The following is a 16,572-nucleotide window of genomic DNA, read 5'->3' on the forward strand; positions in this document are numbered from 1 at the left end:
CTGACTTTGACCTCATTGATCTTTTTTGCCTGTTTTTAAACTTCATATAAATGGTATCAAACTGTATGTACTACATTGGATCTGGCTTCTTTTGTTCAATGTCATGTTTATAAAGATTTTATTGCAAAAAGTTGTAATTGTGTCATTTTCATTGCTGAAAAATATTCCCTTATGTGAATATATCACAATTTTTATACATTCTGTTGTTGACAAACATTTGAACTGTTTCCTGTTTATTCTATTACAAATAATGTCACTATAAATATTAGGTATATGTCATGAGGCTGAAACACAACAATGGAACTGATAAGACATGGTGCACAATACAGCGTTAGTAGATACTGTGAAACCGTGTGAGGTAGTTGCACAAATGCACACTCCCATTGGCAGTGTATAAAGTTCAAGTTGCTCAGCATCTCCACTAACCCTTAGTGCTGTCAATCATTTTATATCTGCTATTGTGATGGATATGTAGGAAATCTCACCACCATTTTAATTTGCATTTCCCAGAGGATTGATAAGGGTGACCACCTTTTCCATATTAGCCATTTGGAAATCTTTTGTGAAAGCCCACTCAAGTCTTTTGCCCACTTAAAAAACAAAACAAAACAAAATAAAACAAAACTATGGGATCTTTTTGTTGATTTATAAGAATTCTTTATATATTCAAGATACAAGTCCTTTGTTGGATATATATATTGAAAATACTCTTACCAGTATGCTCTTCGCTTTTTGATACTTTTAATGAACAGAAGCTCTTAAATTTTAAAGTGGCCTATTAATCTTTTTCTTTTCTGGAGTCCTATTTAAGAAATCTTCAGTTATTCCAAAGTCGCGATGATACTGTCCTGTTACTCTCTAGTTTCTTGAAATTAACTGAATCATGCACATTTGTCGCTCTTAATTCATACCTTATGTTTTCCAAAGTTGGTCATGAGGGATCGTCCATGTGATTTCTTTCCATTTTCCTTCACGTCCGGATGCTGAGTAAATAAAACATAATATGACTATTTCTCTTCCTCCCTCTTTTTTTTCCTCAGTTCTGGTGGAATGGCGGGGGGACCCTCTCTGCCTTAGGGAGAGCAAACAGGTCTTGTTCATTTGTTGCTGTTCCACACCTTCACTACTGCAAAGGTTGTGGGATCTGCCTCAAGAGAGGGAGACACTGGCATGGAGAGGTCTGGGCACCAACCAGGAGACAGTTAACTGCCAACAACTTCCCCTAACTGGTGTCGAAGGCCTCTCAGTAACGCCCAGCTGTGCAGGTCCCTCCAGAGCCTGTTCGCAAGGCTCTCTACAGCACAAGGTATATTCTTTTGAAATGCCCTGAGTGGGGATAAATCATCTTCAGTTAAAAGGTAGATTTAATTTTGAAAAATGGCCAAGTCGTTAAGAGCTAAATTCTGTTGAATGAGAAAAAATAATAATCACACTGATTGAATACTGCTATTTGGGATTTTAAAACACTAAAAATAAATAAAATCCAAGCACATCTATTAGATAATAAGATTGGTTTTGTTTGTTTAAGTAAACCACAGCAGAGCTTATCTGTTCACTGAAATCAATTCCCTCTGTGGTGAGCATTTGGAAGAGGTATTGTAGCCTCATGTGGGTTAATTTTCCAGGCTAGAGATCTCCTTGCTCAAGCCTCATTAGGGGAAAGAAAGGACACCCTGGGAAAAGGGTTTAGACTCTTTTTCCATCGTCATCCCTAAAAATATGTATTAGCTGGTTCACAGCTAATGACATGATATAAGGACAGATAGGCAGGCCCCATCCTCCTAGGGCTCTGGCTAAACAGAGAAGAAACAGAGATAACCACATAAATGGAGTAAATGTGGGTGAGCAAAACTACTTGAAATCAAAAGGCCAGGGAGGCACTGACATATATCCATAGAGACTAGTCAAAGATGTAATTTGGGGTGGGGAGGAGAAAAGATTAAGACTTGGTTGGGGAAAGAGACAGTTCAGAAAATGCTAGAGCGGTGGGATAGGGGGATTACAGGGTAATTTCATTTGACTGGTTAATGTATACTGACTGCCTTTCAAGATCTATTGAAGCTGATCATTAAATGTTCAAAAACCCTGGAGTTAAGAAGGTAGCCAGAGAAGGTCATTAAAAGTAACACCTCTTTCCAAGTTAGGAGACCCAGTTCTGACACTAAGTAGATAAATGTCCTCTGGCAAGCCCTTTCTCTTGACCTCAGTTTTCTTACCTGTGAAATGGGAAAAGAATGGATCAACTAATCTCAGAGCTCCTCTCTGCTTCTAATAGCCCATCTACTGGTCATGGGGCCATGTCATTTATTGTCCAAAACAGAACCCTTTTAAGAGTGAAATGAGGCACTTTTAACAATTACGCTGGGACAACAGGTATGAAGCAGGGCTGTCCCATACGAGTTGAGGTATATGGTCACCCTATTTGGTAGGCACCTATCTCCAAGGATTATGCTAAGTGCATTCCATATACTCTTATTTAGTATACACAACCACCCTCAGAGATAAGTACGGTTAAAATCCCATTTTACAAATAAGAAGTACAGTGAAGTTGGATAATATGCCCAAAGTTACAAAGCTAGTAGCTGATAAAACAGGGGTTCTGTGTAGCTCTAAATCTTCTCTCTGGCTTGTCCCCACCAACTTCTCCCATTGCACACCACCTCTTTACATAGAAGGGTTATACACACAAATATCTATCTCCAACTTGACCTCCCCCTGAGCATCAGTACCACATTTCTTAATGAATCCATGGATCAGACATTGTGCTAGGAACTTGGCATGTATATGAAGACGACAGCAAGGAAAACAGATGCAGACTCTGTCCTCACTGGGCTTGCAATCTAATGGTGGAGACAAGCGAACAACACTGTGTGATAAGTAATAAGACTTATGATGGGGGAAAGTGCAGGGCATGGCAAGATGGCAGGGAAAGGCCATCTACCCAGACTTGAGGATCAAGGAGGACTTCCATGGGGACAGGAGGCAAAAGCTGAAGCTGGAAGAGGGCAGACATTTTCTTTTTCATTAAAAGTATTTTTTTTAAGTTTATTTATTTATATGGAGAGAGAAGAAGAGTGAGAGTGTGGTTGGGGCAGAGAGAGAGAGAGAGAGAGAGAGAGAGAGAGAGAATCCCAAACAGTCTCTGCACTATCAGCATAGAACCTAAACAGGTGGCTAGAACTCATGAACCATGAGATCATGACCTCATAATGGAATCAAGAGCCAACCAGGTGCCCCAAGAGGTAGACATTTTCTAAGTGAGATGAGAAGGAAGAAGTGTGTGGTGGCCAAGGGAAGAGCAAACACAAAGGCCAAGTGCTAAGAACGTGGTACTTTCTAGGAGACAAAGGAAGTAGGATGTGTGTGTACTTGTACATATGTGCACAGATGGACAAGTCAGAGCTGGGGCCAGAGCATGGAGAAAGGATCTTATGGGCTACATCCTGGAGTGTGAACATTATCTTCCAAACTTTCAAACTTCCAAACTTATCTGTGAATGGTTTAAAACATGAGGATGGCGTTCTCAGATACACATTTCTGAAATATCACTATGGTAGTGGCATACATGAGAGACTGGAGTGGGTGGGATGGCAAAAGAGTGGGAAAAGTCCATTTAGAGAAAAACTACGGCCATCCAGATAGGTGCCACTGGTATGTAGAGAAGGGAGTAGATTTCAAGGACTCCAAAGAAGGCAGGCATCTTTCTTGGTCTACTAAATTCTTCCAGGCTGAAGGAGGAGCACTTCATTCTTATTTAACTGAAGTAAAAATAAAATAAGCTCTTCCGGGCTAAGACAGCACAGGAGAATACAGTGGTGCACTGCTGAATGACAGCCCAGCAAGAAGGAAGCTGGGGTGACATGCTGCCCTGAACCACACAGCATATCCTCAGCCTTGGATCTCAACATGCACGTGTATTCAACACAGATGTACTTCCCTCAACAGTAACTTGTCTTTGCTTGTCTACTGAACCAAAACCATGTTTTAAAAATGAACAGCAGTGTTAAAAACCTCAACACTTTGCAGCCCACTTTATTGAAGGCACAAGCTCCACTTTCTCAGTCTACTGCATCCTTGTAGTCACCCAGATTTAATGGAAAGTAAAGAATAAGCAAGAGGGGAATGAGTTTTGCTCCACCACATCTTGGAACTTTGAGATCTCTTACTATCTTACCTGATAGGAAAGTTACCATTGGAATTTCTTTCATGAATAGCAAAAGAAAGATGGGTTTAATATGTTTTATCCAAAATCTCTAAGACCTGCTGTGGCCTGTCCAATTGGAATGATCTAGGATGGAACAAAAAGTTTTCCAAAAGCATCAGGGGGAGTGATTAGCCCAGATTAGCTAATGAGAATTCAGTAAGAACAAGAAGCAGAATCAAACTGAGCTAACCAAATAAGCTACCCAATTTTATAGACATTTGTGCGGCTAAAACTAAGTGGCAGGAAGGAGAGGGTGAGGGGGAGAACCTTACTGCTATTTATAGAAGTTTCTAATAAAATTCAATATTGCATGATCAACGGTAATGGCAGTAATGCTGTAATTTACATTTTGGTTGCCTCCCCACTATTCCATTCTGCCCCTCTAACATGCAGCTGCAGAGGGGCTGACTTTGGCACCACTTCCAGGAGTAAGTTGTCTTATGGCATTAACAAGACAAGGCCTTGGCAAGTTATTGTTCCAGGAAGGAACAATAGGTTAGGGGTGGGCACATGAGCTAAGCTGCCCAACTAGAGCTCAGCACAAACTCTAGACAGTAACCACAACACTAGGTTGTCACTTAGATTCAAGGGTGGTCACCCCACATGGTCCTCCCACTACCTGAGGATTCCTGAGTCCTGAGAGACAGGAGGTCCAAGCGGGGAAGTCTGTCACTGGCTGAGCCAGTGAGTTCATGGATCTCTAGGCCAGAATAAGTGCCCTGAATGCCCTGCAAGGATAATAGCAATAAACCCACCCTCCTTCTTCCCTGCCCATTTCTGATATTTCTACTAGAAGGTAGAGTTAAAATCGCAGCCAGAGCCCAAATCATTCATTCATTCAACGACTTAATATGAAAGTCGCACTAAGGCCCAGGCACTATAATAAGCCAGAAAAATCATGGTTATTAGGACTGACATAGTTCTTGTTTTCATGGAATCTATAATCTAGTTGAGAAGACAGATATTAAACAAATAATTGCAAAGGTGTAAAAAAAAAAAAAAAACAACCTTCATAAAAGAGAAGATATAATGGGAAGCTACCCTGGACAATATAAGGGGGATAACTAACCTAGTCCCAGGTCAAGGCAGGACTCATTTAGGGCATCACACTGAAGGTGGAATTTAAAAGACTAAGAAGAAGTTAGTAAGAGCAGATATAGGAATGGAGTGTTCTGGGCAGAGGGAACAGAATGTGAGAAAGACCATGGCATACAGACAGTTGTGTTTAGTGGGACAATGGTGGGAAGCAGTGTGATAGGGAAAATGAGAAGACTTGAGAGGTAGACAAGGATGAAATGACACCTTGAAAACCTGGTTAAAGAGTTTGTAATTCATCCAAATCCTAATGGGAAAACACTGAAGAATTCTGAATAGTGGAGTGACATGATCATATTTACCTTTTAAAACATCATGCTAATTTCAGAGTGGAGATTAGACTGAAGGAGGGCAAGAGAGGTCTAGGTGACAGTTGACATTGGCCTAGAACAGGACACAGCCATGGACAAGGGAAATAGACAGACGGAAGACACACTCAAGGAGGTGCAATCAATGCAGCACAGCGGATGACTGGCTGGAGAGGTGGGAGGGTGATACACGTGGTGGCCTCGAGCTCCTCCCACACCCGAGCAGGCAGGGCAAGATGGGTCCAGGGCCACCGCACTTTGTCCTGAGGATCCCAGTGAAGCAGTATTTGAGTTATTTCCACCCCTGCCCATCCACTTTTAACAATTTCTCCCATCATTTTGCAATAGGAGATTTTCATTTCTCAAGTAAGACGAAGATAGAAATGCAAGAAACTGGAGAAGCAGTTCACAAATGACAAATGATTAGAAACAGAGTATGAAGTCCATTCTTTTTCCTGTTGAAGGACAAGTCCAAGGGAGAATTGTATACCTGTTTCAGATGTGCATTTAAGCCTTCGTGTGTGGCCTTCAGTAGTGCCCTCACTGTGAAACTATCAGGATCTTCTTTGTCTCGAATCTGAGATTCTTTTAACAATGACTCCAGTTTTTTCCTTATGAAAGACTCCACCTGATGCTCAGTGGTCCCATTATTCTGCAAAGAATTAAGCAATGTAAATTATTTCCCTGAAGAAACACAGAATCAGTTAGAACACACCCTTCATTCAAGCCACCACTGCTTTTATAATTTGATTATCTTTCAATTACCAGCAAGAAGTTAAGCACGTTATACGATTTTGGTCCTTCCCTCCCCTCCACACACACTGATCCACCAAAATAATGATTACTATGATTGTATTCAACCCTCAAGAACCTTATAAGGTCTTATTTTATTTTCAGAGATACAGAATCTGATGTTTAGAGAAATTAAATTGCTCAAGGTTACAAAGCTAGCAAGTAGCTGAGGCAGAATTCAAACTTAGGTTTCCTAAATGCTTCCCACCATGCTACACTGCATCCTCGTGCGTGCTCTCTCTCTTTCCTTTTCTTTCTTTTTCTTTCCTTCCTCCCTTCTTTGTCCCCCCTCCCTCCCTTCCCCTTTTTCTCCCAGAAAGTTAGGGGAGGGGAGGGGAGAGAGAGAGAGAGACAGAGACAGAGAGAATCTCAAGCAGGCTCCACACTCAACGTGAAGCCCAATGTGGGGCTCAATCTCACGACCCTGGGATCATGATGACCTGAGCCAAAATCAAGAATCAGACACTAAACCACTGAGCCACCCAGGCACCGCTACATTGCACTTTCTTTTTTTTTTTTTAATGTTTATTTTTGAGAGAGAGAGAGAGAGCAGGTATGAGCGAGGGAGGAGCAGAGAGAGAAAGGGACAGAGGATCCGAAGCAGGCTCTGTCTTGTGCCACAGACAGCTCAAACTCACAAACTGTGAGATCATGATCTGAGCCGAAGTCGGACGCTTAACCAACTGAGCCACTCAGACACCCTTACATAGAGAGGAAGCAAAGGAGAGTTTTTGAAAACTAAGTTTTCTATATCTACATAGGTAAATTTGAGCAAAAAAATATGCTATTTTTTTCTTAAAAATTTTTAATGTTTATTTATTTTTGAGAGAGAGTGTGTGTGTGTGAGCACAAGAGGGGCAGAGAGAGAGAGGGAGACAGAATCCAAAGCAGGCTCCAGGCTCTGAGCTGTCAGCACAGAGCCTGACGTGGGGCTTGCACTCATGAACTGTGAGATCATGACCTGAGCCAAAGTTGGACACTTAACCAACTGAGCCACCCAGGCACCCAAAATATGCTATTTTTTAAAAATCACTTTGCTTCACTGAGGGGAAAATAATGCTATGGAAATCTTTGGAATTGAGAATTATTCTGAGGTAAAAATTTCTTTGGTATCTCTGATCCCAATATGTAACTAAAGAGAACTCACTGACCTGTGCTATGATTCATCATTATAATTACGTTAAGATCACAAATATTTTGGATAATAAAGCTATGCTCACATCCAGATGACAACTTAGGCAATTTTCAGGTGAACAAGGGACATAGATTTCCTTGAAGTCTTGCTTAGCACGGCTTTTTGGGCACCTTGCTCTGCCTGACACCAGTAGCCCTGGGCTCCTCAGCTCCTTTCCCCTCTCCCTAGACCCAGTAATTGTGCTTAATTCTTCAGACACCTGCTGGAGGCCAGCCCCAGACACAGGGAAGGAGAGCGGTCCTCCTCCAGGAGAACAATGCCTCTATTCCTCACCAAAAGTTTAAGGCCTGTTTTCTACTTGCACATTTGTTACTAAGAGGTCATTATATTTAAACCCTGTAGAACCAGGTAGTTTTCTGGTAATGCCTTCCATTTTCACAAAATCTTATAAGAGAGAAGCAATATAAATGTCCTAAGGGAAATTTGGAAAAATAAGCCTCCACCACAGTAGGTTGCTGACTTTCCCTGTATTAAAATCACATGCACAAATGTCTTTAATATATCTAGTTAACAAGGCACTCTACTTCACTGGAGGCCCTCAGGTCCTGAAGGAAATGTAAAGATGGAAAAGAGCTGATCTGCATGCTGCCTGTGCCTGCAGAGATGCTACAGATGCCTATGAAAGCACAGACATCCAGTACAACAGCAGTTCCGAGAAGGAGCATGGTATCCCTGCCCAAGCGACCAACAAATCGTCCAAGAAGAGCTGGACATGTCAGGGGCTCAGCAACAATGAGGAAGACAGGGGGGTTCCCATCCTCCATAGTTCCGGCGAGGTTTCACCTTAATAATGTGTGCTCTGTACACAGGAGCAGACTAGTTCTCCTCGAGCACGAGTTCACAGAAGAGGGTACTGGAGGATAAAGCTAGAAATGTATGTTAGGGCCAGACGGTAGAGGTACTTGGATTAAAGAGGTATGGAGCTGCTCGAAGTCTCTGGGTAGGTACGTATCTGAGTAATATTTTAGAAATAATACTAACCTGGCAGCATGGGCAGAAAGAGGACAGGGGCCTGCAGAGGAAAAGCCAGACACATTGGTTCCTACACCCAGTACTAGGCGCCTAGGCTGGGGAGGGATTCAACAAAGATGAGGGTTTGAGAACAAAATTCATGTTGTGTAAAACAAACCCATTGAGCTGTTACATGCCAGGTGAGAAACATTACTAAGGCACAACCCCAATGTCTCAGAACCCTCGGTGTCATGGACAAGACAGACACATGAATGGATAACTACACAAGCAGGTGCAAATGGTAGAAGTCAGGAGTGTCAAAGGGCATACAGAGGAGGGGCACCTCATCCACTCCCGGGAGGGTGGGAAAGACTTCCAAGAGCAGAGGAAATTGTAGCCAACCCTTAGATGATGAGAATAGTAGTTTCCTGTGGCTGCTGTAACAAGTTACTACAAATCTGGTAGCTTAAAACAACAGAAACTTTGGGGTGCCTGGGTGGCTGAGTCAGTTGAGCCAGTTGACTCTTGATTTCAACTCAGGTCATGATCTCATGGTCGTGAGATCAACTCCCAGTGTCAGGCTCTGCACTGAGCATGGAGCCTGCTGGGGATTCATTCTTTCTCTCTCTCTCTCTCTCTGTCTCTTTCTTTCTTTCTTGTTTCTTTCTTTCTTTCTCCCTCTCTCTCTCTCTCCCCTCCTCCCTCTGCCCCTCTCCTCTGCTCATGCTCTAAAATTAAATAAAATTGAAAATTAAAAAAAAAAAAACAGAAATGTGAAATCAAGGTATCAGCAGAGCTAATCCTCCCTTGCTTCTTCCAACTTGCGGTGGCTCCTGGCATTCCTTGGCTTGTCAGCCTAACTCAAGCCAGGGCCTCTTTTCTTCACATAGCCTCCTTCTGTGTGTCCCCTGCTTCTGCTGTGTCTTCTCTTCTCATGAGGACACTCATCATTGGATTTTTAAGGCCCACTTGGTTATGGATCAGGATGACCTCATCTCTACAGCCCTAAGTTAATAACATCTACAAAGACTCTTTTCCAAATAAGGTCTTAGGTACCAGGGGGTTAAGACTTGAACAGGCTTTTTGGTGGCCACAAATCAACCTCCTACAATGAATAAGAATTGACGAATGTGACAGAGAGTACAGTGACAGCATTCCAACATGGGTAAAGGTGCAGAGAAAACCAACAGTATCAATAAGAATAGTATCCATATGAACATGGAAAAAAGCACAAGGAAATATAGAAAAAGCAACTAAGACTATATATCATGCTAAAATTCACAAAGTACAGTCATATACTAATACTTTATCTGAGCTGACCAGCACCCTTTAAGGTAGCACTAGGTTTAACCAAATTTTATATTCATGATATAGAGGCAGAAAGATTCAACACTTGTCCAAAAACACATGCCTAGGAAATGGCTGGATTGGGACTTGAACCTGAGACTTCCAATTCAAAATTCTGTGTCTATTTCACCATATAATGCTGCAGCCATCCCTCTCATACTGTTACAGAAAAAGATAAATTCTTGACTCTAATTAACCATGAGCAGGCTTATATTTTGACAACCATTATCCTTTTTTTATAAAGTTTTTTTTTTTTTATTTTGAGAGAGAGAGAACATATGTACAAGCAGGGGATGGGTAGACAGAGAGGGAGAGAGAAGATCCCAAGCAGGCTCCATGATATCAGTACAGAGCCCAGCTCGGGGCTCAATCCCACGAGCCATGAGATCATGACCTGAACCAAAATCAAGAGTCTGCCACTTAACCGACTAAGCCACCCAGATGACCCTTGACAGCCATTATTCTTATAGGACACCTGGGAACTATATCCCCACAATCCCTCTGTGGGAAATAGTAAGTTTTACTTATTAAGTTCTGAAGGAAAAGAATTCCAGGTCAACACATCGGATCAAGTGACCAGAGCCTGGCAGGGAACACATTTGTTGGGAGGACCAAAAGAGAAGGTATACACAGCATCCCCAGAGAGCTCCTAGCATGCCCAGGCCATATAGAATACCCTAAATAAATATCAGTCTCCTTTTCTGGCTCAGGGCTGCAGAAGCCAGAGATAGTGAGGAGATGAACTGTGGCTGCTATGCCCAGATACTTTCACTGTCAGCAAAGCAAAGCTAAAAATACAAAGCCTGGCCAACCGGTGCTGGAAATAATGAAGGCTTAATACAAAGGCTCTAATTATTCACCTCACATCCTCCAAACACTGGGAGTTGCTGAAGGAATGATATTACTGCCGGTTGATCTTTCTCTTCTCTGTGATGTACCGCACAAGAAAATTAGTAGCCGTGGAGAACAAATAAACGTGTGGCTGAGGTTTCATTAATGTGTTATCATTTGGTCCTAGAACCCAGGAGCACTACTGAAAGAAAGCTGAGACAGACACTTAACCCCTCGACCTGTTAGCCACTGTGCAGTGGCAGCAGGGACCACAGCTGAAAGCCACATGCATCTCACTCTTTTGTTCCTTGAGCCAGTGGTAGAGGAAGGATGCTGCAGTTGCCGGGGGCAGGGTGGGGGTGGGGTGTGGGTGGGGGGACAGGAAGCAGCTCTTTAAGATGGTTGGGAGTAGTTTCCACCAGAGAAGAAATCCAGGTTCCTAATTCCTGTTTCTGAGAGGTAAATCAGACCTAGGAATATCTACCAAAAACAACACTTCCTTGTTTTTTCTCCAGTGTAAAATTGAAGGACTGGAAAAGTAGACGGTCAGAACCACAGCTACTACCCCAGGCTGGGAGACAGCAGGAAAGGGGAGGAACTGGGTTGGAGGGGCTGCCCCTTACAGAGGGACCCTCTCAAACAGTGGTGCTCTACTTCCGCTGCCCACCAGAACCCCCAGGGAGTGTTCCCAAATCCAAGACCCCACCCCAGACCAATTCCATGGGAATCTCTGGGTTGGACCTGGGCACTGGGATTTTTGAAAGCTCCCCTGTCATTCCAATGTGCAGCCAAAGCTGAGGACCTTTACTTTAAAACAAAACACTGGACTATCTCACCATCCCAAAGTGCTTCTTTCTCCGCATCCAGGCTAAAATCTGGAGACAGGAAGGATAATACGTCAGCCACCCTTTGTGAGGGCCTTAGAGCTTTCCAAGCCTGGTATCTGAAGGTCTTGGGCTAAAGAACAGCTGCTTCTCAGCCATCCAAGTGTGTGCATTTCCTACTATCCTCTACTGTCTCCTGCCTGCTCCTTTAGCTCTCTTAGAGGACCCTCTGTTCAAGGTCCAGCTCAGGACTCACATTACCAATAATGGTGCTGCTACTGCTTTTCCTGTTACAAACAATATCTACTATTTATTGAGCACAAGTCATATTCCAGAAACTGTTCTGAGTCCTTTACAGGGTGTGCAGAAGTAGTTACGTGTTACTGTACAAGGGCTCGGTTAAAACTTGTTGGAAGGCTTCGTATTTATGGGGTGAGTTTCATGTACAAGACAGCTAATATTTGTGCCTAAGAGGCTGGCTGAATATAGATTCACAGAACACAAGAAAAAAGATAGTGAATAACTCAGTATTAGAAGAAAAACACCACTGAAGTTGAAATATAGGGGTGGAAAGTCTTTAAGTCACATTGACATTAGGGGATCCCGTAAAAATGAATAATGGTGAGTTGGCCTCACTGAATCAAATCTGTTAGATAACTGTACTGTGGTTGAAAGGAAACTGTCCCCTGTGTGTTTTGAGCTGCGTGATTCTTGAGTCACTGAACACACTGGCTTTTCCATGGGGCTTACATATATTGGGCCAGATTTTGTCTGTGGCTGAAGCCACAAAATGTATCAGGCAGAAACCGAAAGGATTCAATTAATTCAACAATTGAAAGATTGAATGAACGAGCAAAAAAATTTTGGTATAGTTTAAATCCCTTAGTTAGAAGTAACCATAGACCAGGAGGAATAAGAAGACCTGTGTGAGGGTCCTGCCTCCCACTCTGCTTTTTACACCAGGTAACGTGCGGGAACCTCAAGTCCTGTTTCTGGCCTTTGCATTTGCTGTTCCCTCTGCCTGGAACATTCTTCCCCAGATATCAGCACAGCTAACTCTTCACTACTTTCAGGTGTTTGCTCATATGTTACCTCCTCTGTGAGATCATTCCTGGCCAACCTATCTAAAAGTTCAATAGACTCTTTACATAGTACACATGCACATGCCCCCCCCCACACACACACACGCCCACACACGTGCATGCCCACATATGCGCATGTGCACACACACACCCACACACACATGCCCACATATGCACATGCACACACACACACACACACTTACACACTTTCTACACGTTTTCCCTACCTTACTTTTTTCCCGTTAGTACTTATCACTGCCTAGTACCTTATACAGGTTACTTATTTGTTTTACCTCTTATTTATCCTCCTCTTTCCCCATTAACGTGTAAACTTCATGAAGGCAAATATTTTTGTGTGTTTTTTGTTCACTGATATGTGCCCAACACCTACAACATGATGGCTGCATTTCCAAAAAGAGATGCTCAATAAAAAATGTTGAACATGCCCATGAGTCTTGTATAAGTCTGGTGAGAGTCAGTGACCTGGTATTCATGAATGCTAAGTTAAACTTTTTATTTATTGCAATAATTCAGATATAATTTGTAAATCTGACCACATTCTGTTAACTTAAAACTGAGGTTAAGAACTTCCTCTAAGGTAATTATTGGTTTCACATAAGCTATTCACGGTACATCCTCTTTTGCAGAAATGTGATCGGGCAATTTACATTCAACACTCAGATAAGGCATCTGAACCCTGTGCAGACAATAAGACTATAAACTGACTGATTACAGAATTACACTTTGGTTTTCTAAACATGGCACTGCCTTTTCTCAGAAGAGCTCAAAAACAGGAAAAAAAGATTCAAAAAAGTGAAGTAAAACTTTATATATTTCCACTGGAATATTGGTTCCTTTATGTATTTTCTCTCCTAGAGTCCAGCAAAGAGATACCTGTAAAATGTCACAAGTTAGGTGCTCTCTGCTTTTACTAAAGCCCAAATCAAAGAATTCAAATAAAAGATCATACGTATCTTTACAGAATCATGTTCTAAACTATCTACCTATATGGCTTCCTAGAAACCATCTAGGAGGCTTTGAAGATGGGAGGGGTCAGCTGGATATTTTCACAGGTGAAGTTACTGATTCGTTTCCATAAAACTACAGCTAACTCTATTTATAATTATAGATACTTCACATGAAAAGTTAGGAGTTCACTGATAGTAGAAGAAAAATTATATAACTGGGTGGATTTAGAATCTAAAACAAGTTGGGTTTTACTCAGCAATAAATGACTACGTTGTGGTAATAGCTGAATTTCCATCGCTCATTTTCCCTAAAAACAGTATTTTCTAACTACATACTTTAGTCAAGCCTCTCTGTTCCCTACTTTCAAGTGATAGACTACTCTGAAGCTGCTAATCAAGAGATTTTGGAAAAAAGATGCAAAAATAATGAAGAGCAGAGACAAAAATTTGGTTTATAAAATAAAAGCTTAAAAAATAGAGCTACATTATCCATAATTGCATGTAAGTAATTACAAAAATAGTAAATAACTGGAAGAGTAAAAAATAAACTATTTAATATATTAACCATTTTCACTAATGTAAATCTATTTAGATTAATTTTCTATGACTATAGCCCTATTGGTGGCACTTGACTGCACTAATATAAACTATAAAAGGGAACAGATTAATACAGATGGTAATTTTTCCTTTTCAGTTCAAGCTGAATCTTTCCCACTTCATCCTTTTTAAATTGCATTAGAGTCAAGAAAAAAGTGTCTACTGAGACAACAGCTGTCACTGTACTTATGTCCCATTGGAAATAATGCTGGCTCCCTTTGGTAACTATAGGAAGTCATACTCATTACTATTATTTCAAAGAGAATGGACTGTTTTTTGCAATGTAATTACTGCATTCAGGGCAATGGTGTAAATTTGAATATTTTGTACAAAATTTATCTAGTTTTTTTTTTTTTTTTGAGAGAAGAATAATAGTTCTGATATTTAGAGGAATACTACTTATCCATAGAAATGAAACTGCAAACCCTGTAACAAACTAATGTCGGGCTGGGGTGGGGGGGTTACTCTCAGGCTGCCATGTGATCCTGACAATCATATGAATTGTAGAGGTGAGAAATCCTAGCCCCCCACGAGGAGGTGGGGGGGGGTAATCTGTTTAAGTTCTACATTTCCTCTAGGTTTGCATTTCCTTTAGATTATCTGCCTAAATGATGCTTTTCTATGAAGGCAGCTCCTTGATCTCAGACAGGGGTCTGAAGTACCACGCAGACAGCAAACTACCCTATGCCATTTTATCCAAGATGTGGCAAATTAAAGATTTATCCAAGAGTCCTATTTCTGGCAGAGCTTGGAAACCCTCTGATCCAAAGTATCTTCTCAGGACAAGGATGGGCATCCTAGAGGAGCAGACCACATGCCGTTGGGTTCTGCAAGCCACCCTTGACAAGCAGCATAGTGAGGTTGCCAGCAGGAGGCAGAGGAGACAATGCTAAAGCCAGTTTATTTCAGGAAAGACTGTGACATTTCCAACAGCAATCTGAGTTTTGACAAAGTTGTAATAGGAGAGGATTTGTCCCTAGATAGAGGGTCAGAAAGGTTAATCACGAACATTCCTTCCAACTGTAAGACACAAAAATCCTTGACTCAATAAACATCTAAGTGTCTGTTTCCCCAAAAACGAAGTAACTTTCAACAAATATCCCTTTTGCACCACAGCTACCATATTTGTGAGGATTCCAACACAGCAGTAATTCCTACCGCAACACAATGAGGGTAAAAATTATAACTAAGGCTGTAACTTACATAATGGAGCTTGAATTTGCACTCGTCCTCAATTTCATCTGCGCTGTCTTCATCAGAAACTTCCCCTTCCTCTGCATCATCCCCAAGGTGATAAGGCAACTTCTTGCCCTGAAATGGAGCAACACGCCCAATTTAAAAATGAAAACAGTGTGCATGTCTGATGTTTGGGGCAGGTTCACTTGATTGGGAGCATCTAGAGCACGTGCCTACATCCTAGCTCCGAGAGGCTGCAAAAGCCAAAATGTCTAGCATGTTCAGCCACTAGGAGGGGATTCCTTAAAATATAGGGATGGGGGGTAGGGGTGGCTGGCTGGCTCAGTCGGTTAAGCGTCCAACTTTTGGTTTCAGCTCAGGTCATGATCTCACAGTTTCGTGGGTTCAAGCCCCACTTTGGGCTCTGCACTGGCAGCGTGGAGGTTGCTTGGGATTCTCTCTTTCCCTCTCTCTCTGCCCCTCCCCTGCTCATGCACTGTCTCTGTCTCTCTCAAAATAAATAAATAAACTTAAAAAACAACAAAAACAACATAGGGATGGGGAGAACTCCTTAAACATGGAAGGATGTTCATATGCTTGGCAGCCAAAAATAATGATAAATCTCTAAACATCCCAGGCTGCTAACCAGGCTGATCTCTAAACTCAAGCCCCAGTGACTTCTCATTCTCCCACTCTCCACACCACTATTGGCCCTCTTCAACATGCTGGATTTTCTCCTCACCCACTTCCTCTATGCACAGGACCACCACCATAGTCAGGTTTTCAGAGAACTCTCCATCCTTATTTTCCTTTTTTTTTTTTTTAATTTTTTTTAATGTTTATTTATTTTTGAGACAGAGAGAGACAGAGCATGAACGGGGGAGGGGCAGAGAGAGAGGGAGACACAGAATCGGAAGCAGGCTCCAGGCTCTGAGCCATCAGCCCAGAGCCCGACGCGGGGCTCGAACTCACGGACAGCGAGATCATGACCTGAGCTGAAGTCGGACGCTTAACCGACTGAGCCACCCAGGCGCCCCTCCATCCCTATTTTCCTATACCTTCCCTGATACCCAGAGCTCTTGACCTTGGGTCCTTAGCACAGTGATAGTTTCAAAGCTGATTAAATCATTTATATAATGAACACAAAATCTATATTAAGACTCTAAAGTCTTGGGGTTTGGGTACTTAAACATTTTCTTCAA

The 16,572-nt window shown here is 42.0% G+C and overlaps 1 protein-coding gene across 9 annotated transcripts in view; it reads right to left on the reverse strand.

Annotated features, from left to right (window-relative positions):
• The window catches only part of PLCH1 (phospholipase C eta 1), a 223,166-nt gene that overhangs the window by 23,878 nt on the left and 182,716 nt on the right, over nt 1-16,572 (reverse strand). For all 9 annotated transcript variants that reach the window (XM_040480553.1, XM_040480555.1, XM_040480552.1 and 6 more), the window contains 3 exons: nt 15,398-15,505; nt 6,098-6,259; nt 912-983 (listed from right to left, as the gene is read on the reverse strand). In XM_040480553.1, coding sequence (XP_040336487.1) covers nt 912-983; nt 6,098-6,259; nt 15,398-15,505 — 342 coding nt within the window. The remainder of the gene's footprint in view (nt 1-911; nt 984-6,097; nt 6,260-15,397; nt 15,506-16,572) is intronic.

This window comes from Herpailurus yagouaroundi, unplaced genomic scaffold (genome assembly GCF_014898765.1).
Source record: "Herpailurus yagouaroundi ecotype Mexico unplaced genomic scaffold, PumYag 159, whole genome shotgun sequence".
In the NCBI taxonomy this organism is placed as follows: Eukaryota; Metazoa; Chordata; class Mammalia; order Carnivora; family Felidae; genus Herpailurus; species Herpailurus yagouaroundi.